Source organism: Callithrix jacchus, chromosome 9 (genome assembly GCF_049354715.1).
Source record: "Callithrix jacchus isolate 240 chromosome 9, calJac240_pri, whole genome shotgun sequence".
Taxonomy (NCBI): Eukaryota; Metazoa; Chordata; class Mammalia; order Primates; family Cebidae; genus Callithrix; species Callithrix jacchus.
This window is the reverse complement of record NC_133510.1, coordinates 80780304-80803568: the sequence shown is the minus strand read 5'-3', so window position 1 is coordinate 80803568 and position 23265 is coordinate 80780304. Positions and strand designations below refer to the sequence as shown.

At 34.8% G+C, this 23265-nt stretch overlaps 1 protein-coding gene across 12 annotated transcripts in view; it reads right to left on the bottom strand.

Moving 5' to 3' along the window:
- The window catches only part of NAV3 (neuron navigator 3), an 872565-nt gene that overhangs the window by 91034 nt on the left and 758266 nt on the right, over window positions 1-23265 (bottom strand). For 5 of the 12 annotated variants that reach the window (XM_017976235.5, XM_078336921.1, XM_054238645.2 and 2 more), the window contains 6 exons: window positions 14393-14525; window positions 13059-13329; window positions 11403-12111; window positions 8923-9411; window positions 4391-4432; window positions 2766-2926 (listed from right to left, as the gene is read on the bottom strand). In XM_017976235.5, coding sequence (XP_017831724.1) covers window positions 2766-2926; window positions 4391-4432; window positions 8923-9411; window positions 11403-12111; window positions 13059-13329; window positions 14393-14525 — 1805 coding nt within the window. The remainder of the gene's footprint in view (window positions 1-2765; window positions 2927-4390; window positions 4433-8922; window positions 9412-11402; window positions 12112-13058; window positions 13330-14392; window positions 14526-23265) is intronic. The other 7 variants (XM_054238647.2, XM_054238648.2, XM_078336920.1 and 4 more) reach the window with 3 other exon arrangements.

Here is a 23265-nt window from a genome sequence, read left to right as displayed (position 1 = left end):
TAAATAAAACTATACATTCTTTGGCATTATAGGCAAAGATTCTCATCACTATATAGATTAGGCAACAAAAACTTGGTGTTTGATATGAATTCATTAGCCCATATAAAACCATGACCAAAAGAATTGTTTTCAATTGCTAAAAACCCTACTCAATATAGCGGGAAGGACTGCAATAGAAAAGAAATAGCTTTGAGTCTTGTCCTGGTTGAAAGTTGCAAAGTCCTAATTACTGAAAAATGTGAATCTTCTGTAGGTGCATTATTAGGTTTTTTTTTCCAGTGAAAAGAAAAAAAGTAATGAGACCCTTGGGACTCTAGGGGCCCTGGAGGGTTTGGCTCCTTAGTGTCTGGGCTTCTGGCTTGGGAGAAGGCAAGATGAAAGAGGCAGTTGAAAACCCAAAGTGCTTCTCTGTGGGAATGTGGTCCATTGGTACAGGAGCCTGGAAGCTACTGCCTTGGCATTGCCGCTTCCAACACAGATGTGTTTTTGTCCAACCCCTGGAAGGAGGTGCTGGAGTACCTGGAGAATACAGACCTGAAAACACTGGAGAAGTAACCAGCAACTTTCAAAGCAAAGGAGCTATGGGGAGAAAATGGAGTTGTGCTTGTGGCTGTGCCAGGCTGTTTTCTCTGACAAGAAGAAACTGCAGACCTGTTCTCCCTGAAACTCAAGTTGGACGAGCTGGGGTTCCTCCTCTACGCAGGGGTTAATGAGCAGATCAGGACTGACATAAAGGTTTTCCAGCCTCGTTTCCAAAGAGAAATCTTCCTGGATGCTAATAAAAAGTTCTATGATCTATAAAGACAGAATATATTGTTTATGGGATTTCGCCCTCTGGGAGTGTGGTACAACTATATCCAGCCTGGAATCAAGGCTTCTCTGGAAACCTGGAATAACAAGGCTTCATTCTTAGGGGAGTTTTTTCAGTGGGGTCAGGAAAGCAGGGGATTCTTGAGCATGGAGAAAAAGAATATGGAGACAAAGTAAACTCACTTTCTGTTCTGGGAGCTGCTAGGAAGACCTAAACCAGAGACTTTAGCCTCAGAGAACAAATGATCTCATGAAACTACCAAATCAGAAATAACTAGGGACATTCATTCACCTGTGTTCATGGGATGTGCTCTTCTCACTTGTGTCGCTAAGGACTTAGAAACCTGCATTTATCCTGTTCTCAGTATTGCTTATTAACATATTTGAGTATTATACTCTGTTTAGGCCCAGCAAGGCAAAATAAGACTGGCAAAAAGCTTAAAAACCGTTGTTATTCTGCTGAAACCTGGAAAATACAAGGCTTAAAACTGACTGCTAGGCTGGGTGCAGTGGCTCACTCTTGTAATCCCAGCACTTTGGGAGGCTGAGGCGGCAGGTCACGAGGTCAGGGGATGGAGACCATCCTGGCCAACATGGTAAAACCACATCTCTAATAAAAATACAAAAATTAGCTGGGCGTGGTTACACATGCCTGTAGTCTCAGCTACGCGGAAGGCTGAGGCAAGAGAATACCTTGAACCCAGGAGGTGGAGATTGCAGTGAGCCAAGATGGTGCCACTGCACTCCTGCCTGGGGACAGATCAAGATTCCATCTAAAAAAGAAAGAAAGAAAGAAAGAAAAGTCACTGCTGTGCCTCATTACAAATGGTTTGAGTGCTGTATGTTTATTTTCAGGTGTTCGAAAATCTAGCAGAAGTTGATGATCGACTTGAAGTTAGAGAATATAAGGTTTTGGCTTGTGTGTTTTCTATTACTAATTTTTTATATAATGTCAAAGTAATACTTTTATGATGGAATTGATGTTCTCTGGGATAGTTTGACAAAGGCAAATTATAAAGTGAAATCTCTTGTTTGTCTTCTATCCTAAATTTAGAGATAAGTTTTTCTATAAGAAATTATCATCTCTGGCTCTAGTAAGATTATATATCAGAAATCACCTTTATGTACAAGATTTTCTGTTAACGCTAATAATACAAATATTTACCATAAAAATAATGCCACCACTTTATATGTGACTTTATAGAAGATAAATCTCTTTTTAAAGTCATTGAATCTATTAAATGGTATCTGGCATGTTTAGCTTTCTTTAATTATTTTGTCACTCAGAGTGTTTTTAACAACATTTATGTAAATGATATCATATTTCATACAAATAATGCTAAAGTAACCAAATGACTAAGGTGGTAATTTACTTTTCATTGTATCTACCTGAAAATATTCAGAGTATTGTCTTAACAGAAATTCTTATATGCATTTTAAGGAGTTTTGACTTTAGTAATGTTAGAAGAAGTTAACTTGGAGTCATAGAATTACATATATTTTTCTTCCTAATTGTTTCTATTTTCCATTTTTCTACAAAAGAGTATTAATTTTTTAAGGATGTTTTAACATTTCAAACAAATAAGGAACTGCTTTCCTGTTATTTAAGAGAATATTAAAATGGAATGGGAAGTCAGATGATCTGGAACTGAGTACTTACTGCCTTGAACCCTTAGTAATGGTAAGACTTTTTCAAGTCAAATGACCTCTCTGAGCCTCTGGAGCCTAGACTGGAAAATAACCACAGTATTTACCTACATTAAGCATTTGTTATGAGCAATATACAGCATAATGTTTGGAAATTATTCTGTGACAAATAAATGGAAGGTATTGTTAAAGTGCCTTTATCCCCTCCTTTAAATGAAAATGTATTGTGTTATGGAGAGATTCCAGTGCTTTTGCGAGTGTGGGTGGTGAAAGAGAAAAAACAAAACGGATATTTTAGAATATTTTACCCAAGTTAGAAAAGTGGTATTTTCCAGCTGCAGAAGACGACATAGCAGAAGGGGAGACCAGAGGTGACTGGTTGCCAGTGTCCTGAAGCCCTCCAGTAGAATGAGAACGCAACCACTCTTTGCCCTCTTCTTGGTTGGCCTGCCGAGATGATGGGGTATATCTGCAAAACAGCACAGCTAAGACACTTAAGCACATCTACAAGGGCAAGGCAATGCCAGGACAGGAAAACAATTGAGAGGAGGTTACTATTCAGAATGAACAACAACTTCAAACAGATTGAATCTAATTATAATTGCTCAGTTCTTCCAGATGATCTTACACCATCTGTTTGAATCTCATAGAAAAAAATAAAATAAAAGGATTTGAGGAGAAAATTATGCTTCTATCAGATACGCAGTTGAAAATCATAAGCAATGAGCAGACAGCCAAGTTAATTGAGAAGAACTCGAAAACACAGAGCTAGAAAGGATGTAATGAGGGTGAAAACATGGACTACAAATGGAGGACAGTGAAGGGCCAGGGCCGAGGGAAATGAAGTGATGGTCACAGAAGGCATAGGGAAATGGAATACTAATTGGCAGCTTTTTTTTTTATTAAAGGAAAAACAGCCCTTTTGTTAAACTGCCACTTGACATCATGCCTAGATTACAAAAATAAGGAGGGGGATGTGCTCATTTTACTGGAAAATAAATTTCTGAAACAAAATATTAAAATGGAATGATTGCCAGCTAACTGCTATTGTTAAAACATTGGAGAGAAAAAAAATAATGGAGAAAGACCTAGTTTTGCCATAATTCTGTGTTTAGGTAGACTGGGTAAATTCTTTTTCTTTTTGTAAGTAAATTCTTAGCACCAAAAGTAGCCGACTTTTCATATGCATTCAGTGACCTACCTCTATTAGTAGTTCATTCTATATCTCCTCCTCAGATAAAAGTGCACAGTAAAAGATGGCCATAAGTTACATTTTTATTTTATTTTTATTATGGATGGAATAATTATTTTGAGATTACTAAATATTACATTAATTCAGATTTAAATTGATCTGATAGCAGCACCCATGAAACATAGACATTAAAATAATTTTGAGATTTTTATCAAAAGAATTTGATAAAAATCATGCCTAATTGCAGCATTTGCTCTATGATGATAAAAATATGTTTTCTTTGATTCAAATTGCAGCATCCTTCAACCTTTCAATGTTAACTGCCCACATCTGTAGACGGTCTGGGTTTTGAGGATTTGCAAGCATATGCCTCCAATATGCAAATGTTCGGAGAGTTAATTTTATTATAATTTGTAGAAGTGAGCTCTGCATTCTACCAAAAGTTGCTGCCCCCCAAAAGCAATGCCTGGGACAAGTTTCTTTTAGAATTATTTCTTCAAAATAGTAGTATTCAAATTGGAATTTATTTAAGTTGAGTCACAGCCTCAACCTCTACTAGTATCTTGACCTAAGATACTATTTTGCCAACTGTTTGGGCCAGAGAAACCATCAAGATTAAAAGTGATTTCATCCTCAGTGGCAAGTGCTACATTGCAAACAAAGAAAGAAGGAAGAGAGACAGCACACAAAATTTACATAACAACAGAGAGAGGCAGCAATTGTGCTGAGAGAAATATATACCTTAGTCCCTTTTTGGGTAGTGTATTTCTGTCAAGTTGCATGCTGTTAAAACAAAGAAAACCCCTAAGGACATAATGTAAACAAAACTTCCAAATTACACATTCAACAAAAATGGTTCTCTGAAGTATAAAAAATAATTTTTTGGTAACTCATGTAAAATGCTTAACTCATTCAAAAAGGCCAATTAAGGGTGACAAATGTCCATTGCTGTCACACATGTTGAATTCCTTTCTAACACAATACCATTCAATGATAGTTTAGTGATAGGATTACCAGAAAATAGATTAAATCTAGTTAGCATAATTCTCCTTTGAATTCTATTGATTAAATGCTATCTTAGTTTTCCCTTGTCTATGCAACTGACAAGACTTTTGCTATGATGTCACACGCAAAATGAGATATATCTGCTCTGGCTATGAAAGCTTAACTAGTTAGAGTGACAACTTCCAATGGACAGAGATGGTATAAAACATCATTTAATACTTATCTTTTGTCTCCAAATTATTTTTAATAAAAATAAAGACATATTTATTGCCCATTTACACATGTGAAGAAGGGTTTATGAGTGTTTGCTTAAAACTTAATTGACTCTGGTATCATTTATTCAAATATTTTAATGAAACTAAGATATACCATTTTTTAGAAATCATAAATTGGGTATTTTAAGCACTATAAATTTATCATCTCTATTTTATGGAATTTACTATAGATAACAAGAAGGGATGAAAACATGTATCTAAGAAAAATGAGAAATGGCCTCTCTAAAAATACAAGAAGAGGATATCAACAACTAAGTGGGACAAGTTTGGGGATTTCTTTTATGATCTCTGGCATGTGTATAAGCAAAAGTATAAAATTAATTTTAATTGCAGAATTATAGCTTTCTTCCTTTAGAACCCAAATGATCAAAATTAAATACACAGAATATGCATAATGGGGATGATATAACATGAATGTAAACAGGCTGACTTAAAATTTAGTCACTCAAACCAAAGCTAAAATGTTTTCTTTTATGTGTACTCCATTATTTAGCACTGCAATCGAAAGCATCCAAAGGTTTTATACAGCTTTGACTTTATTGGGAATGTCCACATAAAGTAATTGCTATATTATATAGAGGCCAGTTACAGTATATATGTTGACTATAGAAGTTTTTTTTAGTAGTGTTGATAAACAAACAAAAGAAATCATATTGAATAAATATGAGAAATCTCTAAATATGAACCACATGTGCTAAAGCATTTATGTGGTCATAAGCCATTCCAAGGATTATCTCTTTCCATGTGTACAAGTCAAAAGTTTAATGCCACAAAGAAAATAAAAAGTTGGTATTCTTTTGCCAAACTCATTCGGTTGTATAAAAATTTTATATGATGCAGAGCAACTTAATTAAAAAAATAGAATATATTTAAAGGTATCAAAATAGTTTAAAGCTTTATTTAGAAATATATCCGAATCTAGATATTAATGATTTTGTAACATAGACAGTTACTGCAAACCCACAAAGGTTGCAAACTCATATGCCAACAAGGGCCAGATAGGGCGTGAAAATGAATGTAGTGAAGATTTTAGTCAACAGTCTGAAGCAGACAGGCACTGTCTGCCTAGAGCAAATAGTCTCTGGGCAGAAATGTCAAGGCAGCATTGCCAGATTTGACATTTAAAAACAAACCCAGAATTCACCAAGTGGTAACTACAAATTATTTTAAAAATTTGGTTGAGTCAGACACACAAAACAAAACCAAAAACAAATGTAGACTAGTTATGGGTCAATGGCCACCAACGACCTAGAGCAGCTGCAGAGAGAAAACTGTTACAAATGTATTTTATTATTTTATTTAATTTAATGAAGAACCATTTAGACAAAAATTAAAATCTATAGGAAAATCTACTGATTTAAATATAAATATCAAAGAAATCATCTAAAATTGTAGACGAACAGGTAAATCATGAACATATATACATCTTTATTACATATCACTAATTAATTTGCCTTAAATATTTACATTAATATGCTTTTTTCTCGGGTGTAGCTTTTTGGTTTTCTTAGGATTTCTGACACTTCACTAACCAATTAATTAATCATAAGCCAGTATCACCCACTAGATCTACTTTTCTCTTTAATAGGTCATAAACTTTCTTAAATGTACTTGAAAGGATTAGAGTAATTTACTATTGCTTACAGTTCTGTTGTCAAGAAAACAAAAAGCTCAGTGTCTTACATCAAAATTTATTTTAATCTAGTAATTTACTGGAAGACAGGGAGTAGATCACTTGAGGTCAGGAGTTTGAGGCCAGCATGGCCAACATGGTAAAATCCCATCTATACAAAAAATTAAAAAGTTAGCTCAGCGTGGTAGTCTGCCCCAGTAATCCCAGCTACTCAGGTGGCTGAGGCATGAGAATTGCTCGAACTCAGAAGGCGGAGGCTGCAGTGAGCCAAGACGGCGCCACTGCCCTTCAGCCTCCAAACAGAGCGAGACTCCACTTTAAAATATATAAATAACATAAATAAAATTGGCCTATTTCAAAGGTTGAACATGTACAACAAATAAATACGCTTAAAAATAAGTAATTGCATATTTTCTAGTATATTTCTATATTGAAAATTTTATTGACTTCAGTTAAAATATAGAGTAAAATATTAAAACTGCATTTTGGTTATAGCTATACAACTAACCAAATTTATCATTTAGTTTTGATTTGAGAGGTACTTGGTTACAAATAGTTACTTGACTTTATTTCTGATTAATGTCTGAATGCTAAAAAAAGGTAGATGGCTAAATGGCCAACTTGTTGTGGATTATCTTTATAATTAAAAAAAAAATAGCCAGTATTGTGGAAGGTGGTTATGGTTAATAAATAATATCCTATTTGCAGTATGCTTGGTTTGTTTATCAACTTGATATTTAGAGTCCTCAAACATGAGCATACAATCTAGGATACATTCATTAAAACTATAGGTTGCTAATATATTTTAATGTAACTTATTTGTTAGTAGTTTTATAAATGACATGTGAAAAGGCCTATTTACCTTAGAAGTGCTGAAACTAGAATAAAATATTTTACAGGAAGTCTGACTTTTTAGATGGAAAAATAAACCCTCACTGGTTTTAATGTATGCTGTCTATAGCAGCATATCACAGCAAAACCAAAGAGAACTGGTTACATTTTAGTTGCTATCACCCAGATGTTTGTCTTGGCCCAGTTTTTTTCTTTATGAGGAAAAATTTATTTTGTAATTAGCAGCCCACCATAGCAAGCACCAATATTTTAGCTGGTACTAAAATTCTTTTTTCACTGGAAATCCCCACTGGAAATCCCCATTTGCATGGCTGTCCCTGTCTCATTATTAGGCAAGTAAAGAGGGATATAAGCAATATGTTGCTCTGGGTTTTGTATTTTACAAGGCCAAGAAAAAATGGGGAAATTCAAATTAAGGAATCTTAGATTAAGGGAAAACTGGTGTAACACAGACAGCATCTAGTCAAGGGCTTTAATTGATATTTTAAAATATCACTCTGGGAGTAAGCCTGAAAGTCTAGAAAAAAAGAAATGTCACCATCAATATCAGATTAAAAAAAAAAAAAAACTTAGGGAAAGATATATCAGGTATTTTCAGTGACCAGTGTTTCTTTCCACATGTGGCCAAGACCATATTTAAAGCTTTACTTGTGCCAAGAAACAAATAGTATTGCATTTATCAGGGAAAAAGCCGTGGTTTTAAGACATTTTCCTGGTGGTAAGAGTCAATACCAGTACATCCAAGAAAGGATCACTTTGAGGAAAAAAATTCAGAGTAATTTTGCTTGTAGGGATGCTTTGCCATAAGCATAAGCATATTAGGTAAGAAATGCTTTGCTATGTTCTCCACTTTAAGTTAAAATAGGTGTGTGTGTGTGTGTGTGTGTGTGTGTGTGTGTGTATGTGTGTGTGTGTAGCCAATGAGAAATGATTTGTAATATGACTACTTTTCAAGGGGTCTATTAAATATGGCACTGGCACTATAATTTTCTCTAAGAATTCATGCCTAAAAATTGATTATTTATTTTACCAGGCCAACTAGGATTTCCAAGAAATCCATCTGCTATTTTTTCATGGAAGTACAAATGAAACAAATGTAACATATTGCTCTGAGCATAACCGTAGAACAATTTCAATTTGGTCTTTGAAAATGCTTAAGTCATCATAACGAGCTAGCATTGTTCCGAAGCTTAAGCCAAATCATTAAAATGTCTTGAGGATATCTCATTCAATATCTAAAACATGCTTTGAATTTTACTCACATTGCCTACTGGGTATAAATTATGCATTCATATTAACAAAATTATCCACTCACCCTACCCCTAATGATTTTATTTCTCCGTAAATTTGGTAATAAGAGCAAATGAAAGGCCCAGTTTCATCACTCTTACATCCTTTTGCACAGGGGCACTCACAGCGAAATCAAGGAAATTTAATGGGGTAAGGGGTTAAGGCATAGAGCAGGGAAGAACGGAGAGGATGTTATCAATGCCTCCAGGAAAGCTCACCTTTCTGAAAGAGTAGATCTCACACTACCCGTTCTCATGAGAAGGCTCTGGACCTCATGAGTGCCTGTGGTCAGTCCAGACAGGGAGCCATGATGGCTGAGGGGGAGGTCAATGGACTCAGAGCTCGTGTGGAGGCTAGTCATGGATTGGTAGCTCGGAGTGTCCTTGCTGCCTGCAGAAGAACTGCTCATATTGGCAGCCCACACGAGACCACCTGATGTGAAAGAGTGAACCGATGCTGGGCTGGAGGCCAACGAGTGACTTAAACTTATAACATCTGTAGTTAAGTCTGAGGGTTTATTGAAGAGAGGGCTGCTGCTGCCACTTAGCCCACCAGCACTGCCCATGCTGCCCGTACCGGACGACGGTGACTCCAGACTGCCTTGCCGCGCTAATGTGGTACTAGGGCTGGGCATTACTGAGGAAGATTTCACACCCTCAGTATTAGGTGCAGAGGCAGATTTGCCACCTGCCTTGGCACCAAACAACCTAAAAGAAAAACAAATAACAACTTCAGTTGTTCCAAGAAGCTAATATCCACATTTAATATTTAGGGTTACAGTACACAGAGCCAAGTGTGCTTTGGTGTACTGAACTACAAAGCACTTCCTGTCTCTATGTTAATGAACTTTTATAAGCTTGGACTTCTTAATCAAATGCTGAAAATCTCACATATAAGATTAGGTCAGTACTGGGCTGCTACTAGGGAAAGAGGGGAAGTGGCTGAAATGAAAGTAAGTCAAACATGAAAACCCCCAGTTTTCATAATTTAAGTGATCGTGAGACTTTCGCTCAAATTCAAGTTTGACCATACTTGCTGTTACCTATTTACAGAACCATTATAATGAAACAACTTCTACGCATTCGATAGACAACACTTAAATGAGTTCTTCTCTTATGTTTTCTTTTTTTTTTAATTTTTAAAACGGTTTATTCAAAATCTAGAAGGAATGCTTAAGGCAAGTTTAGGGAGTTATGCTAGTATCTCGTAGACTGAGTGACTGTCAGGGAGCAGTTGGTTGGAAACAATATTGGACATCGTTGGCAACAAGTCATTTTGTCTGGATTTTCCCAGCAGAGGCCAGAGGGATTTATGTCAGTTGCCAGTGCTATTCAAATACATTTTTTAAAATAGTGATTTGAAACAGAGCTAGTGCTGTTAGATTTTGGAGTTTAGTTCAGAAAACATTTTAGTTTTGTAAATGAAGCAGATGGTAGAATCAAATTTATGTAAATATGGAAATACAATGATATGAAATAATGGCATAATGATTACTAATTAAGTTGCAATGAAATCCGTATTTCCTACAATGAAATATTTTATGACGAATATGAGAAATTGTTTCATAGGTAATGGGCCACAGGAGGGCACTCTTGGCTTTTACTTAAGAAACAGAAATATTTACTCTCCCTGTAAGCCATAATTCATTCTTCCCAATGAGAACCAGTATTTTAAAAAGACAGTTCTGCAGCATTAATATTTCTACTGAGGAATAAATCCTTTAGGTTTTTCAAACAATCGGGTATCTGAGATTACTTTAATATAAAAAATAAATGTTTCAAAATCCTTCATTTCCAAGATATCAAAGTTCTGGGTTTAGTCAACAGAAGAAAAACAAACATTAAAAAATATTGAACACATAATTAACTATAAACCATATTCTACCAATTTGCAGATGAGAAAACAGATCCAGAAAGGTTTAGATATTTGTCCCCAGTTTTTAACTGCATTTATTTTCCTTCCACTTAAAAACACATGGGTATTTAAAAACAGTGATATCTTAGAGCAGAACTCCACATATTTAGTAGCAAAAACAATCCAGGATGAGAAACCAAGTCACGATCCTTACCAGAGTCATGTCAAAGAAAGCAGATGAAGATTAAAAAGCTCAGCCCACTCTTCAGTTGTAGTACTGTACCAAGCATTGGAATATTTTCAAGCCCTATCATATCTTGATTGTCTTTAATGTGTCAAGATATGATACTGTATAAATCTGCCCAATGTAATCTGTTACAAGGGAAACTTCATCTATATTTATGATCATCAACTCATTAAGAGCCAGCATGAAAATGATGCTGGAAATGAATGACAATAGTCATAGAGACCTGCTTTGGTTTATTTTTTAACATAAAAAGGAGGGATGGAAATCTACAGAAATTTATAAGCTATTACTTTGCTTTATCACTACACTTAGGTATTACCATCCACTTTTAAGTCTTTTAGCTGTTGTCTGTGTTGCTGATATTACAATGACAGTGAAACTTTGAAGTTTGGCCATTTCTCAAAATGAGAACTTTTTTTTTACTGTTTATGTGGTAAGTTTCATAGAGCTCACTGTGTACTTTAAAGAATTCTAAGATATATATATACCTTATATATTTAGAATACATATATATACACATACACATTTATATGTAATATATGTATCTAATACATATTTATCCTTTATGTTTTTCCAGCATCATTTTATAATCCTTACCTTCGAAATGTGGGTGAGGCAATATCTGGATACTTGGATCCTGGCTGCCTGAGACCTTGTGCACCACAGGCACTGGCAGAGGTGGGGCTGGATTTGGGGGAACCTGACAAAGAAATACTTTCTGAATCTGAAACTGCTACTTTTTCCTTTTCCTTGTCTGTTTGGTTGACGGTGACAGGACTTGAGCGCCCTGACCCAATTTTAGTTGGTTCTCTCAGTTTTGAGGTGGTGGCCCCAGCAGACTTGCTGCTGACGTTGGAATCAATACTGCTAGTACTGGATCTGTGGCCACCTCGGCCGGGAATGCCACTGGTGCTGGATTTTGAAGGGCGGGGCAAGCTGCGGTACTGCAGGGTAGTCTTTGAGCTGACATGCAGCACAACGTCATCCTGATTCTGTGAACCGTCCAAACTGGTTTTTCTTCCTGCATTTGACTTCCCGCCAATGGCAGCAGATTTTGGAATTTTGCCCAGTGTCGCAGAGCCACTTGTTATGGTTGCTCCACTGCTAGTGATCATGGCAGAGGATCCTACTCCACTTGGTTTCTTAAAGCCAAAGGAGCTGGTGGCAGTCGATCTTCCAATGCCTGAGGGGGGCTTTTTCCCTTCATCTCCACTGCTTTTTCCTGCATCTGAAGGAGACCTTTGTAGAGATGATCCTTTCAGGGGAGTTTTTCCTTTCTCAGAAACTTTGGCATCATCAGTTTTCCCTAATTAATGAGAAATACACATATATGTGTACCTGTACAATTTAATATCACAACGCTTCTCGAAACAATGTGTTAAATGTGAATGCTTCTTTACATTACTTCTTTTCTTACATGTATTGTCTTAGATCAAAACTCTAATATAGTGACAGGACTCAGTGCATAGCTACAAAAATTTGGCTGTCAGAAGAAACCTTATGAGAGATGGAAGAGATAAAATGAAAACATATTTTTTGCTATTTGTTAATGACTTGTATTTTGCAACTCTCTTTATAAGGATAGAACTTAATCCTATCAAGCTAATTACTAAGAAAAAGAATTCATTGGAATATCTGTGTGATGATTATATTTGGAGTATCCTGTTAATTAGTACTTCAGTGGGACTACTGATATTTAGGCACTACTCTAAAAATAGGGGAAGAGACTTTTTCTAAAAAGAAAAAAAGGTATGGTACAATTTTGAAGAATTATTTCATTTTCTTCTTTCATGAAGTCTAATGAACAAGCAATGTTTCAAATCTCCAGCATTCCAATTGGTTGTGTCATTGTTTTGGCCTCTCAGAGTTTGAAGTGAAATTCAGTGGCATATTTAGGGTAAAAATACAAAACTTTCATTAAAAACTCAGAACAATAACAAAAAACTTTATCGCTGCTTTAGCAACCTAATCTTATTTTCCCATGATCAGAAATAACTGTGGTAAAGTAAGGTATCCAGTACCTCTAGTTTATGAGGGGCTCTTGAGAGAATGCCTAGATATAAGCCCTATTTGGGTTTCTATAACGAAGTTCGTGAAATGTACACAGAAAAATGATTTAACTATTTGACTCCATGTTTAATATGGAAAACAATTTGATTGTTTTAGAAATGCTATTGTTAGAGTAAACAAAGATTGAATGGAAACAATAAAGTAAAGCACTTTTGCATAACAGCTGCCAAATGACAAGCCTACCAGGAGTTTTGAGCGCACTCGTTCCAGGTTTCTGTCTAGATGGTGCTCCTCCTTGGGCAGACATGCCTCTTCTCCAGGAACCTGTCTGTGAAACGGACAGGGAAGCTTTCTGCCCTGCCTTCTCAGGGTCTTCAGGAAGTCCAGAGGACACAGTCTTCCACTTGCCACCAGCATCCCCATGGCTGTCAAAATCTTCTTCTGTTTTTTTCAGTTCCTCAGGACTATCCCAGGTCTCATCTGTTGTGGAGCGTTTCTCTGAATCCATCTTCGGCTATAAAGAAAAGTATTACAGAAAAACTTTATGTAGAAAAATTTATAAAGTGTGATTTAAGGCAACGAAATGTACTTTCTGATAACTGGATAAATCCCGAGATTCTTCTATTTTGATTTATCTTCATTTACATTTTGTTAATTTTAGCCACATAATTCCCACTTGCAGATATTAGAGAATGTCAGAATAAATATGTGCAGAAAACCCCAATTAAACACTAGAGAAAGGTAGAAATTTTCTATATCAAATGTAATAAGAAAAAGTAAGAAGAGCTAAAACTTAATGATGTAATGTTCATTTTTGGTTTACCATTCACAAGAGATGCAGTAATGTATTTCAGAGATCAATATAAAATTGATCAAGAAGTATCTAAAATTAGATTATGAAAATAATTGTTAGATTTTTAAACAAATATATCAATATTATAAGGAGAGATGCTAATATAAATCTTTCTGAATTAGATTATAATCAATTAAATATATATTATTGATATATTACTATATTATTATATTAATGTACTATATTAATATACAATTTTATGTAATATATTAATTTATACATATATAGCCTGGGTGTGTAGTTATCTACACACATATTAAATATATTAATAATGAATTATTAATATACATACCATATAGCCTAGGGTATAGTTATCTATATGAATATATCAATTAATTCATTATCATTATGCAAATATATTAATTCATTATTCAATATTTAATAATATATTTGTGTAGATAACTACACCCTCAGGCTATATGGTATGCATATTACATATATATATATATATATATATATATATATATGTAAGCTGCTTCTGTTTATTCAAAATAATCTGAAGTGCACATTGTTGCCCCTCCAAAGGGTTGTGATTTTAGCAAAGATTAAGTTTAAAGATACTTCAGGGTTCAGGAGTGGCAAAGAGAGTCCTTGTTATCTCTGCATTTTCCGGTTTCTGTAATTATTTTGGATTAAGACTGTGTGCTATCCCTTAATCTAATATAAAGTTATTTTGGGAAGAAACTGGATGAAGCACTGGAAAAAGAAAGGCGGTAAGTCTCACCTGAGTGTTCTTCCTGGAGGGTACGGTGATGTTGGAATAAGAGCTGACAGAGGATGTAGTGTTTAGGTCGTCAGTGCTGATGTTATCAAGGGTGTCACTGAGACCACTGCTCACTGAACTGCTGTCATCCCAGCTAAAAGCAAGACATGCAGGAGCAATGAATCAAATACAAGTTGCACAATGCAAGTCACCTACATTTCCATACAACATTGAAAATGCATTAGGAAGACGATCTTTTTTTTAAATCTTTTGAAAAGTTGCTTACTTCCCATTTTAGGAAAATCATGTTTATATAAACTGAGGATCTACCTGATAATAACCTTACCTGATATTTGGAAAGAATCAGTTTCTAGAGCAGTGTCCAGGTTCCAGAAGAATTTGTGTGAAATGAGTGAAAACACTAATAAAAATACTGCATGGTGTCAGAAAAGAATAATATTACAGCTGACTTTTTTTACCCCTAAAAATTCAACCAAGAATCATAAACCATGTAAAAATTTATTCTTTGTTCTAAAAATCAAAAACTTTGCTGTACTCATGAACCAGAAAATCATTCCTCATTCTTCCTCCTAGCTTAGTAACTAATTTCAATCATACACAGAATCTTATTGGATGAGTCTCATTATTCTTCAGTCACCAAGAATATTGAGATTCATTCAATCATAGCATTTGTCCTGACATCCCTCACATTTCTGTCCCAGATAACATACAGTATTCTCTTATCTGGCCTTCATGCTTTTGATCTTTCCCAACACAACTTTATCGGCTAACATGGAATCACTGATCAAAACTTCACATCTGGCCATGTCACAACCTTGCTCAACATCCTTCAAAGACTTTTCCTTTCTCAAACAGTGGTTGCTAGAATAAAATGCCCCTGTGCCACACAGTGCACAAGGAAATCCATTTGAAATATAAGAGAAATAGCTAAACTTCTGAATACAGTCATGTATTACATATTGTACTGTTATGTACTGTATTAATGAAAGAGACATATTTTAAGAAACACATCATTAAGTGGTTTTGTTCGTTGTGAGAACATCATAAAGTGTACTTACGTAAACCTAGATGGTATAACTCAACTACACACCTAGATTATGTAGTACAGCCTATTGCTTCTGTACTGGATACTGCAGCCAACTCTAACACAATGGAGAGCATTTGTGTATCAAAACATATCTAAACAATGAAAAGGTACAGGAAAAATATGTTATTATAATCTTATGGGACCACAGTAATATAAGTGGTCCTTCATTGACCAAATGACTGAAATGTCATTCTGTGGCAAATGATTACATTCTTACTTTTAATCTAAAGACGAATAAACTAAATAGTCTGAATTAATATCATGTGAAGACTAACATAGGCACCTTCAGTTAGTCAGTGCATCAGATGATGCAGAAATAATGTTGAATAAGCAGTGTAAGGTGAAGGAAAATGAGAACTCCACAATGTGAAAAGGTGGACCACAATTCTCGCATTTACTGGCTGGTTCTCATTTTATTGTGATGTGTAGTTTTTATTAGTAGCATGATAATAAACTAATATAGTAACTGGTACCAGGAGTGGGGCACTGCTGTAAAGATGCCCTTGCCAGTGTTCTCTCAAATTAATCTATGCAAAATGAATAAACACATTATATATGGATAAAAGATAATACAATATCTATCATGAAAGCACAAACCACAAAGAAATGTTGAACTGATACTTTTATCTTCTCTTCTATATGTACTGCAAGAGCTACATCATAAGTCCAAAATAATGATAATGTGTTTAGATCACATATGAAGTCAACTAAAACATAATTATCAGAAAGAATTTGAAAATTAAATTTATAGAATTGTTGTTAAGGCTGATTCCTCCCTAGGTGTGTATTTTGCTTGAAGTTTTAGCTTCTGAGAGCATTATTCATCATAATTATTAAAGACATTTATAAATCAGATTATCAATAACAATTATATTTTTAATAGGAGCAAAATGGTATTTTGCACTACTACAGCACTCATCTGTCATTTGTAGTTGCTCAAATCTTTTAAATCTTCCCTACATCTTAATTTGATAATTTCTCATACCACAATTGATATGGTTTGGGTGTGTCCCCACTCAAGTCTTCTCTTGAATTGTAGTTCCCATAATCCTCACATGTTGTGAGAGGAACCAAGTGGGAGGAACCCAATGGGAAGTGGTTACTCTCATGCTGTTCTCATGAGAGTGAGTTCTCACAAGATCTGGTAATTTTATTAGAGGGTTTCCTCCTTTTGCTTATTCTTTTCCTTCCTGCCACCAGATGAAGAAGGATGTGTTTGCTTCCCCTTTCACCATGATTCTATTTCCTGAGATCTCCCAGCCAAGATGAACTGTAAGTCAATTAAACCTCTTTTCTTTATAAATTACTCAGTCGTGGGTATGTCTTTATTCATAGCATGAGAATAAACTAATACAGTAAATTGGTACCAGGAGTGGGGCACTGCTCTAGATACCCAAAAAATGTGAAAGTGACTTTCCAATTGGCAGAGGTTAGAACAGTTTGGAGGCCTCAGAAAAAGCCAGAAAGATGTGGGAAAGTTTGAAACTTCCTAGAGACTTGTTGAATGGCTTTGACTAATATGCTGATAATGATATGGACAATGAAATCCAGGCCGAGGTAGTCTCAAATGGAGATGAGGAACTTGTTGGGAACTGGAGCAAAGGTGACTTTTGTTATATTTTAGCAAAGAGACTGGTGGCATTTTGCCCCTGCCCTAAAGATCTGTGGCACTTTGAACTTGAGAGAGATAATTTAGTGTATCTGGTGGAAGACATTTCTGAATAGCAAAGTGTTCAAGCTCTGAATTTGGTGCTCTTAGAAGCATTCAGTTTTATGCATTTGTAAAGATATGGTTTGGAATTAAAACTTATTTTTAAAAGGGAAGCAGAGCATAAAAGTTTTAAAAATTTGCAGCCTGATTATTCAATCAATAGAAATGAAAAACTCATTTTCTGAGGAGAAATTCAAGCTTGCTATAGAAATTTGCATAAGGAACAAGAAGCCAAATATTAATCAATAAGAAAATAGGGAAAATGTCTCCAGGACATGAGAAGGGTTGTGGCAACTCTTCTTATCACAGGCCCAGAAGCCTGGGAAGGAAAAATGGTTTTGTGGACTGGGTCTAGGGCCCCCTTGCTGTATGTACTATGGAGGCTTGGTGCCCTGAAACCCAGCTGCTCCAGCTGTGGCTAAAAGGGGCCAAGGTACAGCTAAGGCCATGGCTTCAGAAGGTGAAAGCCACAAGCTTTGGAAGCTTGCATGTGGTGTTGAGCCTACAGTTTCATGGAAGTCAACAATTGAGGTTTAGAAACCTATGCCTAGATTCTGCAGGATGTATAGAAATGCTTAGATGTTCAAGCAGAAGTTTGCTGCAGGGGTGGGGTCTTCATGGAGAACCTCTGCTAAGACAGTATGGAAGGTAAATGTGGGATTGGAGCCCCCATACAGAGTCCCCACTGGGGCACTGCCTAGTGGAGCTGAGAGAAGAGGGCCACGGTCCCCCCGACCACAAAATGGTAGATCCACCTACAGCTTGCACCCATGTGCCTAGAAAAGCTGTAGGTACTCAACACCAGCCTGTAAAATCCCCTGGAGGGGGACTGCACCCTGCAAAGCCACAGAGGCAGAGCTGCCCAAAGCTGTGGGAGTTCACCTCTTGCATCACGATGACCTAGATGTGAGACATAAAGGAGATCATTTTGAAACTTTATGGTTTATGACTGTCCTATTGGATTTTAGACTTCCATGAGGCCTATAGACCCTTGGTTTGGTCAATTTCTCCCATTTGGAATGAGTGTATGTACCCAATGCCTGTACCCCCATTGTATCTAGGAAGTAGCTAACTAGATTTCAAATTTACAGGCTAATAGGCATAAGGGACTTGCCTTGTCTTAGATAAGACTTCAGACTTGGACTTTTGAATTAATACTGGAATGAGTTAAGACTTTGGGGGGACTGTTAGAGGGGCATGACTGTGTTTTGAACACACTAATACAATAATCTTTACCATCCAAAAATAAGATATAAGAGCTCACATTTCCAGACTTTTTATGGACACCTATAGCATGTAGCACAGGGACTATCTATCACTTATAGCCAAGAGGTCACAAATGAGAAACAGTCTTCTGGCAAGCAAGGTGGCAGAGTCATTTGATTCTTTTCCATTATGTAGCAAAGTTATTCAATTATTTTCTATCAGCACTGGCAGATATCTAGCCTCTAGTTTCAAGTGTCAGAGGTGTCAGGGGGGTAGCAGTGAAGCCCTAGGGTATGATTCACTAATAGCCTGCAAAAGACTGGTTCTGTAGTCATCCTAATAAATGAGAGCCTCTAATATAGTTTAATTCCTTAAATTAGCCAAAGTAGATTATTTAGTTTTCAACTTGGAGCCCCAACAAATACAGTTATAAATTTAAAAATAGATATTTCTTTACTATACCATTTTTATATTTGTATATGTTGAATAATGCATACAATATCTTTTCACAGGAATATATGCATATAAATTACAAAAACACAAATATATACACTTTGATGACCATTGCCTCAAGTAAAGCTCAGACTCTTTGAAAAGACATATATCAAAAGAATAAGAAGACTACCTATGAACAGGAGTAAAATATTTCCAAAAGAAATATCTAATAAAGAACTGTTATCCAAATACACAAATAACTCTGTAAAAACAATTAAAAAATAACAAATTGATTAAAAATGGGCCAACAACCTAACAGATAACTCACTAAAAAGCAGATATATAGATGGCAAATAAGCATATGGAGAGATGCTTAACATTATATGTCACTAAAGAATTGCAAATTTAAACAATGAAATGTCCTACCCATTAACAGCCAAATCCACAACAACACTGCCACCAAATGCTGGTGAAGATGTTGAGAATTATAACTTGAATTCATTGCTTTTTGGTTTACAAAAAGGTACAGACATTTTGAAAGACAGTTTGATGGTCTTGGGTAAATACCTAGAAAAGTAATTGATGGGTCATATTTTGAGTGAATAAAGAAATTGGAAACTCTTTTTTTCAATGTGGTTTTAAAATTGTATATTCTTACCAAAAGGAATGAGAATATCAGTTGCTCTATATCCTTGGCAATACCAGGTATTGTCAGTCTCTGTAATAGCCAATCAAGTAGCATCTCATTGCAATTTTATTTTGCATTTCTCTGATGACTAATGATGTTGAACATTATTACATGTATTTATTAGAAATCTGAATATATTTTTGGTGACATGTATGTTCAAATCCTTTGACCACATTTTTATTTGGTTGTCTTAACATAAATGAGTTTTAATAGGTTTTCTAATTTTTTGATTTTTAGTATCTTAGTGAATTTTATTTCATTCTATATGGCATTAACATAATCAAGAAGTGGTTCTTATAGAAGTATTGACTTAATGTCTATCCATCTGAGTTAACATTGTTAGTGAATGATCTTGTATTAGTATGTTATTATTTTTATTTGTAAAAATTTATGGGTAATACATGAAATTTTTACCTGTATATAATGCATAGTGCTCAAGTATTTAGGTGTTCATCATCTGAGTATAACACATTTTAACTGTAGTCACTATACTCTGTTATCAAGCATTGAATTTAATTATTTTAACTGTTTAACCTTTTAACTCTCTTCTCTTTATCTTCCCTCCTACCCTCCATTTTAATTTATTTCAGCAATGATCTGTAATTCCTGTTATAGGAGATTTCATTTTATAAATTCCTAATTATTTCATGGTTCAATATTTTGATGTTATTATAAATTGTATATTTAAACTTTTAAATTTCAAATTTTTTTTGCTAGTAGATAAATACAATTGAATTTTGAATCTTGGCTTTGTATGCTATTATCTTGCTAAATTCATCAGTACTAGTTGCTATATTGATCTTTTTGTCTTCTCTTTATATATGTTCATGTCAACTATAAAAAAAGGCAATTATACTTTTTCTTTTCTAATCTTTATATTTTTTACAATACATTTAAATATATTAATGCATCAACAAGATGAAAGCCTTTTATTCATACCGGACAGATAGTTTTTCCTCTGTGATGAGATTATTGCCTAATATTTAAGTCTAGGAAAAATAACTTCAGAAAAAAATGCATTAAAAGGAAATGGAAGAAACAATGGAAACATAGATTAGATTATTAAGAAAATAATTGTCAGGAATTTTGTAATATCATAAAACATAAAATTAGTATTTATATCATATTCCTAATTCAACTCCAAATGACTTCAGGATGAATAAAAGTAGAGAACATTTCATTAAATACATATTTTTGTTCTCTAGACAAGAATTTTCACATCATAAAGCAATAAAAAAAGAGAGTAAAGATACCAACTTGACTAAAAAAACCTTTTCTATATGTTGCAAACATTTTCTGAAAGAGAAAATATAAAATGCTGAAAAGATAAGCTAAAATGTGTAGGAAAATCCTTAAAATTCTTGCTATCTGAACCTCAAACAAACCAGTAATAATAATACTATCTTGTCCAAAGAAAAATAGACAAATTGTTTAATAGAAAATTCACTAAGAAAAGTTTCAAATATCCCAAAAGTATATAAGAAAACCAAGCTTCACTAATAATTAAAGGTGTTAGATAATAAACAATTAAAAAAGAGAGAGTCCTTACTAGTGACTAGATACCACTCTAAACATTTGCTATTGTAATTCAGTTAATTCTCACACCAACTCAGTATGATTGGTACAATTATCCCCACTTTATAGATTAGAAGACTGAGGCACCAAGAGATTAAATAGCTCACCTAAATTTTCATATATAGTAAATAATGGAGATGGGTTTTGAACCAAATGTCTCTGGCTGCATAGCACAGTCATTTAACCACAATAATAAAATGCTAATAATGATATACCATTTTTGTCCCATCAAATTAGCAAATAATATCTTAAGTATTATCATTAACATTGTCAGTTGGTATAAGACAGACACATTTACTAAACACTGTCATAAATATTGGCAAAAATTTTGATATTATTTGGCAATATGAATCAACTATTTTAAAATTATTTGAATGCTTGACCTAGTGATACTATTTCTAGGAATCTATCCAAAATAAACAATCAGCATTGTGAACAAAAATTCATTTAGAAAGATATTTATCCCAGCATACTTTTTTTCTTAACAATTAAAAGGAGTGAACCATTGATACGAAAAATGACGCAGATGAATTTCATATGCATTATATTAACTTAAAGATGCCAGATTCAAAAGGTCACATACTGTATGGTTTTATTTATGTAATATTTAAGAAAAATAAAAACACTATAGGGATTTAGGACAGATCAGTGATCAGGAAGACTTGTGGTAGTGATTACATGGCTTGATGCATATGTCAAAACTCAGAACTGAACAATAATAAAACACACATTTTACATGATATTAAGTAAATAAAAATGTAGCTAATGAGCCTGTTGGAAGATTATTGTTTGAATACAATAGTACACTTAGAGTTCTGGATTCACTTCTGGATTCATGGTTAAAGGCAGACTTGATTTAAAACAAATATGTTACAGATTCAAGGTCTTTTGCCTGTTTTTTATGATGAGGAATCCTGTAATATTAACTGATTATTAAAATGAAATATGAATATTTAAAATTGATTCAAGAAAAGTGCCATTTGTGGGTAATTTTTTAGCACACTTCTCTTTTCTGATGTAACAGCACTTAATATAGCAGGTATTCAAGTTGTGTTCTTTGATATTTCATGTTACTGGAGCTCAATTGTCTTACTTATACATGGACATATAAAAGAGATAGTTTGCTTACATAAACAACCAATTGTTATACTTCCGGCATTTAACAGTAACCTCAGTTTCAAAATTTTCCATCAATCCAAGAAATACACTCACTACTGAATCTCCTAGATGTACTCTGCTCTCTATAACTACAATAATAAGAATACTGTTTACCAAGGTGATATTATTTTTGATTTTCATAAAAACACTTTTTCACTTCTAACCTTTTAATGATGTATTTTTTTTGTTTGTGTTATTAGAAGCAAAACTATAAGAAATCCATGTGCTATGGTTTGGCTCTGTGTGCCCACCCAAATCTCATATTGAATTATATTCCCATAATTCCCATGTGTTGTGTGAGGAACCTGGTCAGAGATAATTTGAATCATGAAGGTGGTTTCCCTCATACTGTCCTAGTGGTAGTGAAAAAGTCTCACAAGATCTGATGATTTTATCAGGAGTTCCTGTTTTTGCATCTTTCTAATTTTCTCTTGCTGCCACCATGTAAGAAGTGCCTTTTGCCTCCCGCCATGATTGTGAAGCCTCCCCAGCCAGTTCCACATGGAAAACAAAAAACAAACATTTTTGTTTTCTTTCCAGTCTTAGGTATGTATTTATCAACAGTGTAAAAATAGACTAATACAGTAAGTTGGTACCAGTCGAGTAGGGCACTGCTGAAAAGATGCCCAAAAAATATGGAAGCAACTTTGGAACTGGGTATCAGGCAGAGGTTAGAACAGTTTGGAGGGATCAGAAGAAGACAGGAAAATGTGGGGAAGTTTGGAACCTCCTATAGACTTGCTGAATGGCTTTGACAAAAATATTGATAGTGACATGAACAATAAGGTTCAGGCTGAGGTGGTCTCAGATGGAGATGAGGAACTTGTTGGAAACCGGAGCAAAGGTGACTCTTGTTATGTTTTAGGAAAGAGACTGGTGTCATTTTGCCCCTGCCCTAGAGATTTGTGGAACTTTGAACTCGAGAGAGATGATTTAGGGTATCTGGTAGAAGAAATTTCTAAAGCAGCAAAGTATTCAAGAGGTGACTTGGGTGCTGTTAAAGCACTGCATTT